Source organism: Cynocephalus volans, chromosome 8 (genome assembly GCF_027409185.1).
Source record: "Cynocephalus volans isolate mCynVol1 chromosome 8, mCynVol1.pri, whole genome shotgun sequence".
In the NCBI taxonomy this organism is placed as follows: domain Eukaryota; kingdom Metazoa; phylum Chordata; class Mammalia; order Dermoptera; family Cynocephalidae; genus Cynocephalus; species Cynocephalus volans.
This window is the reverse complement of record NC_084467.1, coordinates 107,519,761-107,533,544: the sequence shown is the minus strand read 5'-3', so window position 1 is coordinate 107,533,544 and position 13,784 is coordinate 107,519,761. Positions and strand designations below refer to the sequence as shown.

The window sequence follows — 13,784 nt, the reverse complement described above, 5'->3', positions numbered from 1 at the left end:
GGTCGGGACGCTGCGAGCGGGCTTTCCTTACTGCGCCTGTTTGGTGCCGGGAGGCGGGCTGTTGCCGCTCTGGGCCCGGCTCACTCACGTGACCGACTCGGGCTCTGGAGCGACTGGCTGCACTGAGGCGGCGGCGGCAGCAGCGGTAGCGGCAGCGGCGGAGCGGTGACCGCAGCCGGGGAGGTAGCGGCCTGGCGAGCAAAGGGCCGGCTGCCGTCTCGGACAGCCACGGCGGAGGAGAAAAATGGCGGAGGCTTCGGCGGCCGGGGCGGACGCGGGCGCCGCTGTAGCCGCGCACCGGTTTTTCTGCCACTTTTGTAAGGGCGAGGTCAGCCCCAAACTACCGGTAAGAGCTCCATGTCCTCTGCGCTGGGGCACCGACATAGATTCCTGGTCCCGATGTCCCGGAACTGTGTCTTAAGCTTCCCGCACATCCCTGATTTCCTTGACATCGGTCTCCGGTCGCTGGCCCCAATTCACGGGCGTCACGGCCTTGGCCCCGTAACTCCTGCACAGCCCTTCTTTCCTCCTCGGCTGCTTCACCTGCCCCTCGTTCCCTCTCCCCTCTTTACCTGTCCCCCCTCCATCTTGTCTTTCTTAGCAAGTTCTGCCCTGACACTTCTCCCCTGAATTTTCTTGCACTCTTCTTTACCTTGTCTCCTTCTCACGATGACCTCTGCCTCCCTCCACCCCCATAGTTTTCGCCGCTGCTTCTCACCTTCCTTTATTTCCTTTTCCACTCCCTCCTCGCCCCCCCCCCCCCCCCCCCCCCCGGTGAAGCTGAATAGCGGATTGCAGAGGATCGTTCCCATTCGGTTGTCTCTAGGGAAGGAAGGAAGCACGGAAGGAGAGGGTGGGAAGGTAACTGGGAAGAAGGAGGATTTTGGTTTTCAGTGGTCTCCAGGGGTTCTTGTGAAAGTGAAAACAGCGGTGTACTAATGACTTGCAGACTGCCTACACTATCACTATTGAAGGAAATGGCTTTAGGAAGAAGGCAGGACATGCTGTTTCAACTTAGTTTATTTTGGTTGTTTTTCTGCCAGTGTTTTTAGTACCACCTTCCTTACTCACCCTCTCTCTCTTTTTCTCTCTTCACTTGAGACAAAAGATTCAGGACAGAATACTGGGGACTGCTTTCTCTGATATAAAATTGGTTTTCACCAGTTCCTGCCAGATTGTCTGTTATCCCCTAAAGAGGCAATGCCATGGTTGTGAAAAAAATGCTTCTGTAGCACGTTAGCCAGCGCCAGCCCTCAAACTCAGAGGCTGCTACTGCTGGGAGACTCACCAGGGTGGATGCTAATCCTACCCTTGGCCAACTGTCCTTATAGAATTAGTTATGGTTGTTCTTTTCCATGGGAGTGAGTGTTCAGGGTGGCTACATAACAGTTTACCTCTGCACTTACAGTGCCTCAGATACAGTCTAGGAAAAAGCCTACTAAAGTGTATCTGTGTATCTTATTTTTGAGAAACTCAAATGAGTCTGGTGAATAAACACCTAAAGAGTATTTTATAGCTTTTTCACCTAAAAGTTGTGTTTTTTTCAGGCTTTTATTGCATTTTCTTTCCTATTTGCCCCACCCCCAACTTAACAGTGATAGTTCCATGTAAATAGTACTTAGTTTTGCTTGCTGATTTTGCTGTGTGTTTATGTGCTTTTTGCCATATTTCTGTGCTTGGTAGAGGACGTACCTTGTTTTTGTTCCAGCAGACATCAGAGCCTCCAGAACTCTTTCACCACAGAGGGAGAGTCTGGAATTCAGCCAGTGTGTGTGTGACCAGTGACATGTCGTTGAATGTGATGCCCTGTTGAACATTGACACCTTAACTTTTCTGATCTTTAAGTCACTGTTTGCTGTTTTGCCTGTGAGAGTGAGAAGTCTTAGTCTAAATTTGCATAACTTGTTATATCTTTTCTTCTTATCACCTCAAGTCCTCTCTTCAAAAAGATAACTCAAAAGACCTTTTAGCTATTTTTCTAAGCCTTAGTTAGATGCCAGAAGAAGTTCTTGATCTTTTTTAGTCTGATTTATTATCTGTCTGTCATGCCTGATTTGTAAATTGAGGCCTAACACAATTGATTATAACCAAATGCTTCCTACATACATACAAGGTTCTCTGCTGGATATCCTGGAGGTGATAGGGAGGAATATGTGGTCCCTAAGGACCTCACATTTTTTCTGGAAAGACAAGATACACATGAAAAAGTAACAGTGTAAAATGAATGAGGATGGATAACGTGCTTTAGAATTCAGAGAAAGGAGGATATTGTACCACTGGTGTGGTCAAGGAAGGTGTGACAGATGAGATTTATTTATTTATTTATTTATTTTTTTAAAAGATGACTGGTAAGGGGATCTTAACCCTTGACTTGGTGTTGTCAGCACCACACTCAGCCAGTGAGCGAACCGGCCATCCGTATATGGGATCCGAACCCGGGGCCTTGGTGTTATCAGCACCGCACTCTACCGAGTGAGCCACGGGCCGGCCCGATGAGATGAGATTTAAATTGAGTTTTGAAGGATAGGTGGAATTCATATTGATAGTATAAAAGACTGAGATAGAAAAAGGAAGAGTGGGTTGAGGAAGAAAGGAGAGACATTTAGTAAGTCATTATTTTTTGTCCTTTTTTTTTTTTTTTTTTTTTGGCAGCTGGCCAGTATGGGGATACAAACCCTTGACCTTGATGTTGTCAGCACCACACTACCAACTGAGCTGTTTTTCTTTTAATTGACAGATAAAATTGTATGTATTTATGATGTACAACGTGGTGTTTTGATATTTGTATACATGGTGGAATGGCTAAATCAAGCTATTTAGTATATGTGTGCATGACTTTACATACTTATATTTTTGTGGTGAGAACACTGAAAATCTACTGTTTTAAGGAATATCGTATATTTGAAAATTGCTTTTAACTGTAGTCACCATAATGTAAATCTTTGTTGTTACACATTTTTAGGAAAAGGTACAGTGAGGTCAGGGTTATAATTTTGATTAGTATATGAGCCAGTGAGTTTCGCCTTGTTTCATGGTCATTTCTATATCCTTAATCCCAGTTATCTTGAAAACATTGGTTGTAAGAATGACCAGTTCAGTAAGTGGCTGGTCTGGTACAAATCTGTCTCTGCTACTGAAAAACCAGCTCAAACTCTTGTAAGTCAGTAATATGATTTGTAATATAGTAATAAAGGACAGCATCAGAAAGTTTTTTAAAAATATTATATAAACTTGAGATTCTCTCACTGTAAGTACCCAGCATACAGTGTAGGCAATGCATTGTTTCTTGAACTGGGCAAGTGTTATGGGAAACCTGAGGACAGAAAGACCCAGTTTATCATGAATAAGGTTTTTCTTTATCTTGACTGAATTTGCATCTCAAGAGGGTACTGACTCTTGTTTTGATAGTTGGATGTCAAGAAGCATCACCCATGAATGCTGTCCTCACTGAATACCAGATGCTTGGGTATTGAGTTTACATCAGCTTATATTTATTTAATTTGTTTTTATTTTACATTGTATTGACTATTTTACATCAGCTTTTAATAAGCTTTCACTAGGTTTCTTCACCCATCCAGTGGGAAAGACTGCTTCATCTCTTGTCATTTTATTCACCACAGATCAGAGCCTTAATTTTGTTCAGTGGGACTGGGCTGCAAGATTTTACAACTCTTATTTCTTTTCCTTCCCAATCTCTAGGTTATAGCACTTCTTGATACATTTGGAAGTATATGCAGGCAATAGCAATAGTTTACCAAGAGATAGCCCTGAAACTACCCTTAGGTTTTTATAGTTTTTCTTGTCAGTCCTGCTATTCTGAAGGATTCATGGGCCCAGCTAACTTAAATGTCCATATTAAGAGAAATAGTTTTGGTTATAACTTTTTTTTTTTCTTTTGTGGCATCTGGTGCAGGGATTGAACTCCGGACTGTGGTGTTATCAGCACCATGCTCTAACCAGCTGAACTAACTGGCCAGCCCTTGGTTATACCTTCTGAGAGAGGTTGGAGTATGCCTAGTGCTGTGTAGGTAAAGCCACGTGTAGGTTGAATTCATTTAATTGTTAAAATAACACCCTTTACTGCTAATCCTGATCTATCCATTTTAGCTTTGTGTGTCTTTAGTTTGGCTCTTCCCATATAGGAGGACAAAGAGTTCATTTAGAAAGAAGATATTAAGAAATGAGGAGGTATCATGGGCTGGTCGGTTTGCTCAGTTGGTAGAGCACTGTGTTGATAACACTAAGGTCAAGGGTTCAATCCCTGTACTGCCACCCACAGGAAAAAAAAAAGAAATCATGAAGGGAATTTTAAAGTGAAAATGTATTCAGTGGTACTGTTATCTATTAGGCTTCAAAAGAGTCTCCATTCGAAGTGAATATTGTTTTAGGAATTTCTTTCTCTTATTAAAAGTGTTATTTACAGTAAAAATAATTTTAGTAAAATTTAGTGTACTAGGATTTTAAAATAAGAGATTTTGATGATATAGTCTGAAGCCCCAGGATTTCAAGTTTATATATAATTGGATAAAATGGCATTATATATTTTTTTGGTCATTGGATGATAGAAGAAATACTTAAAAGTAACTTGAAATTATTATTTTCAAAACATAGCAGAAGCTCCTCTCTCATCTGATTATCCTATTGAGAGACAATGTGAAGCCGAGACTAAGGAGCTACTAGCTGCACTGAGAGATGCCTGGGTACACCACAGAGTGCTGTGTCATGGAATGTAAGGGTGTCATTCCATGCCACACACCACCACCCTCCTCACTTCCCTATTAAATCAGGGTCAGGGAATATTACCTTATGAGATTGAATCTGGTAGAGTCATACCATTAAACAGGTGCAGCATAACCTACTTTTGGTATTGATGAGACTAGGGTAGTTTTGAAGTGTTTTATGGAGATCAGGGTATCTCCCAAATCCAGATGAGAGACCAGTCTAATTAAGAACTGCCATTATATTGCTAACCTCTGAAGCTCTGCCTGAAGGAACTAATAGGTTTCTCTCCCTCTATATAACCTTCTTTGATCTAATAAAATGTCATCCTTATCAATAAGTGATGTTATCTAATTTGGCTCTTTACCAGGTGTTATACAAGGCATTGATCATTGTATTGTAATGGCTCTAATACAGGAAAACGTTCTCAACACCACATAATAAGAATAGCGAAAAAGTACATTTCTTCAAGACTTTGTGACCCTTAAAACTCTGAGCTCACAGCTCTTGCTTTTTAAGTTGCATGATTCTTAGAAAGATCCCAGAGAGGTATCTAATGTTAATAATATTGTTGAACTGGGGGAAGCAATTTAGTGATTTGAACTAGGTTTGGGAGGTTTTAATTATTAGGTTGCCTTAAACTGTTATTGGTGACTTACCAGCTAAAAAGTGTTCTTGATTATCTATCATCTATGTGGTGTTACATAGTGGTTGCTTATTAAACATTTCTTGATTGAATGAATGATGTGAGTTGAATACCCAATAGTTATGTTTTAAAAGTAGTGACTTTATTTTTGTTTGTTCTTTTGGCTTGACCTTCGTGTTATAATACTACACTCTAACCAACTGACCTAACCGGCCAGCCCAAAAAGTAGTGACTTTAGAGTTTTGAAATTTTTGTCTAAAAGGCTGCAGTGATAGAAAATGCAGGTACTACCAAATGAAAGTTGAACATACAGTCGTGTTCATATGTATATTCAGTACTTTTATTGCCTGCAAGATCTAGAAATATGAAATATCTATTCTTATGGGTAGAAGGCTAGTTCTAGTCTTGAAATTCTACTGATAGACACATACATAGTGGGGGAATTTGCGGGACTTTTTCAGTATGAGGAAGAAAAAAATCTTAAAATTGAACTCACTGCAGATGAAATTCCTTGAATTTTTTTTTTTTTTAAACCAACTGGATGTTAACACTTTGTATTTCTTTATGCTTAGTTGGCTTTTTGTGGCCTTATGTTCAGGGAGAGGATGCTAAGGTTTTTCAGGTAGCCAGGTTGTAAGAAGAGGAAAGAAAATGTGGGTTGCTTCTTTTTCTCTATAGCAAAATTAGAAATTAAGAATAGGAAGCTTGTGGATGCTGGCTTCTGTTTAATCTGTATGCAATTTGATAATGAACAATAAAGGGGATAGTATAGAGCAGTGGTTTTCAGTTTGGGGCAGTTTTATTCCCAAGAGGACATTTTGCCATGTCTGTAGACATTTTTGATTGTCACAACTGGGGGTCGGGGAGTGGGTTGCTGCTGTCATCTAGTGGGTAGAGGCCAGAGATGCTGTTTAACATGCTGAAAATGCACAGGACAACTTCCCCCACACCCCAAACAAAGAATTATTGGGCCCAAAATGTCAAGAGTGCTGAGGCTGAGAAACACTGGTGTAGATAAAGGGACAGTCATTGTGCTAGTGTATCCTCTTATGCTAGTAGTGCTGTGGTTTTGTTCTAGTGTAGCTTTGATGTCTGATGAGAATTTTCAGTAAGATAATTGAGACCATTTAATTTTAGCCAAAGCTCAGATGGGGAGGGATCGTATAGAAGGACTAGGGCTCATTAGTTAGTGGCTACTATTCCATTATAGCAGTATCTGCTGTAGTCACTCTCCTTGTGGTTACTGAGACCAGAGGAACTGGATCACTTCTCTCAAGTTACACACCATAGGGCAAGTTCTAAAAGACAAGTATCCACATTTTTTGTCAGTTGAGAATTAAGTGAGATAGTAACACTACATTGGTAATTAATAAGACAGCTGGAAATTCCAGGGTGAAAACAAAGCAAAAAGCAGACAACAAGCATAAATTTTAGTTTTTCTGTAGCTCATTTTAGCATTAATCAAGTTTTACTTTCTGTGTTTCTCTTACACCTCTTAGAAGTTTCGTGGACTCAGGAGATTTTGTGCTTTAACTTTTACTTTCTTCAAACTCTTGGTTGAAAGGGTGGATTAAAATTATCAATCCTTGTTCTATTACTAATTCTTTATGTGACTGGAGCTGAGTCATCTGATCCTCTCAGTTTACCTTAGTGTATACCACTGTAAAATGATACTTAGGTGTACCTATTAGAAGCTTGAATGAACATTCAGAGGAATGGAACTATGTAACCCTGATTGAAAGGCAGTTTGAGAATGATGAGTAATCCTTATTTGTAGAGAAATAGGTCTTTACCATAGTAGAAACGTTTTAGGTTGTTCTTATAGTTTCACATATCAAGGTTTAGGTTAGGTGCTGGAAGATTTTTCTTTTATAAGATTTTTTTTTTCATTTGTTAGCAGTTCAGAGTTTCTTAGAAATCCCCAGATGCGTGTGCATATGTCAGATAGAAATGAGTCAGCTCTGGTGTACCTTTCTTGTATGATAAGTAGACTGTTGGGTCTGTTTTCCCACAATAGACCAGTTACGCCCTTCTTGAAAATCTGTTGAGACAGGTAATCTCTCTCCTTGATGATTTCAACAGGTGTCACAGGGAACTTCTTAATAGATGAGATGTACTATATTCACCTTCAGCCACTCAGTTTGATATTGTGCAATTCGAATAAACTTTAAACCTATTTAAACCATTTTCAAATAAAGGATTCATTATGTCCATTTTTCACCATGCTTAGAATTTACATTCTCAAAAGAAAAAAGATTGTCATAGTTACGTGCTTTTTTCTTGCCTTTTCCTGGATTAACTGAGACCTGTAGTCATCTTACAATGATGCTGATCTTCTAGCCTGGTGGTTCTCAAACCTTTCAGACTCAGTGCCCTCTTTGTGTATTAAATATTTTGAAATACTCCCTTCAGTGAAATGAAATTCACAGGTAATACAACTTTCCTACACATATAATTAAATTTTTTTCTAGCTATAAGATAAAGGATAAATAAAAAGAAAATAATTCATGACAAAATAATATATATTTCAATCTATAAATACTCGGTTTTCTTCCATAACAGGAAGATATAATGTAGTAGATATTGGCACCAAACGTAGAATCAGCTTGACATGACAGCTACCCTTCTAGACTGCTGTAAGGGTGTTTGCAACTTAAATACCATGAGAGGCAAACCACCAGAATGGTGAACACTTCTTGGTAAACATACAAATAAAGCAAAGTACAGTTTTCTCTTGCATTATCCAGTAGTTGCATTTCTGGGCATTTAGAGCATATTGAAATTATGCACTAACTAGTGTTCATAAAACCCTTAAAGCAGAAAGACTTGGTGTTTATATGCAGAATGGTATTAGGTCCTAAGCTTTGGTAAGTATAAAGATTTTTTTAATCCACCTAACTATCCATATGGAAGTTTGAGAATAGAGATATTTCCTATGCTAGACTTTCCTATGCTTTCCTGGCCTCTGCCTATTAAATGTTAGTAGCTCTTCTTAATTGCTGTGACAACCAAAACACTTCCATAGATGTCCAAAATGTACCCTAGACAATTGTATTGTCCTCATTAAGAATGAATTCTAGTCATATAGGAAAACATTTTTCCATTTTGTCATCCACTCTTCCTTTTTTATTGCTCACTATTCACTATTTTTAGCACAGTACTTTTCACATATTGCAAGATTCAGTCTTCTCTTTCAGACTTCTATAACTCTAAAAGACAAAGATTTACCTGATTTACTTCCTTTAGACAGTTCCTTCAATATGCCTGTAAATTTCTCATTTTCTCATCATTCTTATTATTGCCATTTCCTTTTTCATCAGTGTTAGAACAGTGCCTGGTGTATGTATAGTAGACATAAGGATTTGGTGAATGAAGGAATTGTAATTGTAAGCTTTTTCTTGCCACTTTCTGCTTTTGGACCTGTTAAAAGTGATGGGAGTACTCGTGTTCATGAAAACATTAAAGCACAAACTTGTACACTGATGAATATAAAAGGGTTTTGTTCAAAGCAGTGGTCTGATAGGCCACTTACTGGTAGTGACTGGCAGGCAGAGTTGAGCCTCTTTTTTTTTAAAAGGTGACCGGTACGGGGATCTTAACCCTTGACTTGGTGGTGTTAGCACCATGCTCTCTGAACTGAGCGAACCGGCCATGCCTATATGGGGAATTGAACCCTTGGCCTTGGTGTTATCAGCACCACACTTTCCCAAGTGAGCCATGGCCGGCCCTGAGCCTCTTGTTTTTGAATACGGCCTTGTTTTTGTATATGATAGCTTAGAAGTAGAGACGCCTTACCATAGTTACATGCCTTCAGATGAACAACTGATTGGCTTTTTAGGCACAGTTATTTCATTATTCATTTGTAGCTGAATTTGTTGAATGAAACTAGCCTTTTCTAGTGGCTCTTCTCTAATTTAAGTAGTAGTGTGAGGTAATTTTACTCTCAGACAAACTTATTGTGTTACTGGTTCTCTGACTTGGAATTTATGGTGCCAGTTACTAGGTCCTGATCTTATAATATGGTCACAGCTGAATGTTGAGGCATTAGTGTACCTAGTTAACGAAAAGTAAGGTTGAGGAATGGAGTTTTGTACCTTAACCTTGTTGGTTTGAAAAAAATTACTTGGATTGTTAATGTAGTGTGAAAACTATTTATAACGATGCATTTATGATATGTTTAATAACATGTAAAAGGCAAATTCAGCAAATTACCTTTTACTGCTAGTTTTGATTTGCATGTTTTAGATTTAAAAGTGGTTGAAAGTAATATTAATAAATAAAAATTTTAAGTGTTTAATTCTCTGAATTTTTCAACCTTACTTTACTAATTACTTAAATTATTGGTTTATTATTCTCTATCAAGTGTAGATGCTGATTAAATGAGGGGGACTTGTTTTAATATATACTGGCATCCTCTTTTAACATACAACCAGTATTAGATGGACAGATTCAGAATTCCCAATGTTTTTAATAAGGTTAGTAGTATAACAAACATAGATCTGTCTCATCCTATAACACTAGAGCTATAAAAGGGTTCCAGAGTATGTCTATTTCTATTCCCAAGTGTGATTGAGTCTGGATATTTTCTTTGAGAACACACACATACACTGTATTTGTGAAGTACAGCACTTTGAAGTAGGTTTGTGTTTGATAGTAACATTAAAATAATAGGCACTTGATCATGAAGTAATAACAGTACTCCATTTGCACTTACTCAGTAACTTTATTGGTGCCTGCTATATTTCAGGAGCTATATATATGTTCTGGGCACTTGGGCTATATTCAGAAAGAAGTAAAGAGACTCAAAATGTTGAGAAAAATTGGTAGTGGAATTAAGATTTAAATATTTCCTCCTTTTGACTTTCTCTTTAGACATTAAGCAAATTAGATTTAGGATTATAGCAAATATCTTTTTGCCCAATTTAAGTCTGAGATATGTTTAAAAATTGTAGCAAAGGGCTTTAAGAATAAACAAATTGTGGCTAAACACTAGCCCTCATTTTGCAACTGTTAGCCCTTTTTATGTCTGGTTTTATTTATTTTATTAATTATATATGAATAGTATTATAGCACTGTGGGGGAAAATTTTTATTTTAGCCTTTAAACAAATTTTTGAAAGTTTCAGGGCCTTAGTTTTCCTTATCTGGAAAATGAAGCAGTTATGTTTATTCTTGGTATATATATATGGTTTAGTGATTTGAGCTTTTGGGTATTTTTGGATTTTGTGTGAGGGGATTTTTTTTTTTTTTTCACACAGAAGAGTATGTGATAACCACTGAATTAGTCTGACTGAGATAAAAATTTTACCTCAGAAACAGTCTCTTAGATGAGTTGTGGACTATTAGCACATATATTCTCTTATCTTATGATAATGAACAATCTTGAAAATGTTTGGATAGAAGACATAATGCAAAGCAATGTCAACATTTTCCTTTGTTAATTCAAACAAAGCAATATATTCTTAATGCTGGTAATGTTGACTAAGTAAATTAAAACTCTCCATTTTTTTTGAAGACCTGGAATTCAGTAACAGGTAAACTTGGAGTGGGATAATTTTCTTTTCAGGACTATTTTATATATATTCATCTTTTTCTTTTAAGTTGCTTTTGTTCTTAAAGTTCTGTTGAGTTAGCTCACTGTTCTCTTTCTTTGTAATGGTCACTGGCTACTTTTAACAGCCATTTTGTATGTGATGTTTCCTGACTTGTATGTCCCTGTGGTGAGATAAATTAGATCATACTTGTGACGTTCTCTTATCTCATTGATGGAAAGTCAATACTCGAATACCAAGTATTATTTTTATTTTGATGAAGAGGTCAAAGGACAGTGCTAAATATATTTAATTTAAAGGTCTGTTGTTTAATTTAATTTAAAGGTCTGTGCTTTAGCCTATCTTTTTCATTTTAAAATGATAGTTTTTAAATGAAGTGATGGTGATAGGTGGTGATTTTTTAAGAAAACATGTTTTTACTTGGCAAAATGAAAAAGTTGGCAATCCATTGCAGGTTCCCAATTTTTTCTTTTTTTTGGCAGCTGGCTGGTATGGGGATCTGAATCCTTGAGCTTGATGTTATCAGTGCAATGTTCAAACCAAGTGAGCTAACCTTAGGCCAGCCCCCAAGTTTTTAATTTTAAAATTGAACTACTTTGTGGAATCTAAAAGTCTGCAAATCAGTAGTTTAAATTGACGTTTCTCAAACTGTGTGCCAGGAGATTTAATAGGAGTTCAGAATCATGGTAAAATATTGCATATAAAATATTTTGCCTGTATCCATCCCTCTACTTCCTTTTTTATGACACAGAATAGCATATTAATGGTTCTGAAAAGTCATTCAGTAAAGCAGTGTGCTTAATTTTGTTTAATTCAGCCTTTTCCAGATCTGTTTTTTTCCCCTTAGCAGACCAGTGAATAATACCTTGTTGGAACATGGTTTGAGAAATATTCCACATCTAAATTTCTCAGAGGAATTTACTAGAACCTGCAGTTTTTTGAGAACTTATTATGTTACAAGTACTGTTTCATTTAGAGAAGTGACTTACCCAACATCACACAGCTGGTTTGCTATTCTGTGTTTCCAGTACAGTTGTGTGTGTGTGTATTTAAGCTGGATAACATGATGTTTTGATATATACACAGTGAAATGATTACCAGGCCAGCTTTGTTCAGCTTCATATTCATTACTCTTAAACACTTAGGCTGTTTTGAAACACTGCTCAGTCCTTATTTTGAGGCCAAGTACCTAAGAGTAGGATATTCAGAAGTTTGTTTTATGTGCCTTTACTTTCTTAATTACTAGAATATAGTTAGTGGAAGTGTGTGTGTTTTTTTTTTTTTAAATTAATTTTTATTTATTTATTTATTTTTTCTTTTTTGTGACCGGCACTCAGCCAGTGAGTGCACTGGCCAGTCCTATATAGGATCCGAACCCGCGGCGGGAGCGTCGCTGCGCTCCCAGCGCCGCACTCTCCCGAGTGCGCCACGGGCTCGGCCCGGAAGTGTGATTTTAACAGTATACACTTTGTAGGTAATTTCAGTGACATTTAATCCCAGGTTATTTTTCTTTCTGCTTGTAATTAAAATATATTTGCTGAGTGAATAGATGTCAATTTATTAAAGAAGATTCTATCAGCCTAAGCTGAAAGTAAGAAGATAAATTTTACTTCCAAAGTATTGTGGTACACATCAGAACTAAAGGTTTATACTTTTTAGATCATTTACCATTTTATGTCTGTGCTACTGGATTGTTCATCTTCTTGCTACCTTCAGTGTGAGCAAGCAAAAAACAGTACAACTATAGCTTTTCTGGATATATTGTGTTGTATGAGGTTAACTTTTTCTCTGATAATTTTTGCAGTTTAGTCTATTTTTTTCCGTAGAAAACTTGGCTTCTTGTTCATTTGATCAAGCTTATATCAAATAACGCTTTGTCCGGTGACCTGATTTTCTGCCTTGGTACACAATGAGCAAAAGAAGGTTGGTTGATTATACATTCCTTTTTGGATTCTCTGATAATATCAGTGTTCAGTCATGGATTGGAATGAAGAAACAAAATGATGAAAGTTGTGAATGTTACTATTCTCAGGGAGTGAGACCATAAATCAAGGCAGTTTTATTGGCTTGGAACTGAATTGTGGTTCCTGACACAGTATTCAGAATTGTGTAGGTATCCTTGTATGACACTAGAACTGTGGCCTAATATTTTCTTTTTTTAATAAACTGGTTTTCTTTCTTATTAGTAGCCAAGAGAACAATTGCTTAAGACTTCTTGAGCTCAGAGAACTGCTTTCAAAATGCTTAAACTGGAAACTTTTCTCTTTTTAAGTGAGTAGTTGGCCACATGAATGAGAGAGATGACTTCCTTATTTTCCTGAAAGAGAGTCAGGGTAGACAAGTCACTTAGGACAGCATTTGTGTTCTAGAAACAGGTCTTCACAATGACCTTAAAGATAATAGTAGAACTGGGAACAGATCTCAGAAGTTCTATTGTCTTTGTTTTGAAGTTCACTTGATGCTTTTGAAAAGGGAAAAAGTTTAACCTGTCTTGAAAAGGGACCATTCTCTTAGAAAAAAGCAGGGTTGTTAACCTAGAGACGTGACTTGGCATGAATTAAGGGTGTGGTGGGTACTGGCTTAAGAGCTGTGATGTGTTTCAAATATTTTGTTGTTCCTAATTCTTCTAACTAGGAATTGCTGAAGCATTTTACCATGTGATACTCAAAGAGAATATGAACAGTATGATATGACTAAATATTGTGGTCTTAGATTTCGACTCTGTCAGACTAGACAAAATAAGCTTCTTCTGTTTTAGACGAGATTGGGCGCGTTCAGGGTGGTATGGCCGTAGACCAGCTTCTTCTGTTTTAGATAAAGTAAAAAAGTAAACTCTTAGAATTGGTAATGAAGCTGTAGGAAAGCAAA

At 37.6% G+C, this 13,784-nt stretch overlaps 1 protein-coding gene across 1 annotated transcript in view; it reads left to right on the top strand.

Moving 5' to 3' along the window:
* The first annotated feature begins 135 nt into the window (after window positions 1–135).
* RNF115 (ring finger protein 115) overlaps window positions 136–13,784 on the top strand; it is a 109,344-nt gene continuing 95,695 nt past the window's right edge. The window contains exon 1 of the mRNA XM_063103692.1: window positions 136–346. Coding sequence (XP_062959762.1) covers window positions 245–346 — 102 coding nt within the window. The 5' untranslated portion in view covers window positions 136–244. The remainder of the gene's footprint in view (window positions 347–13,784) is intronic.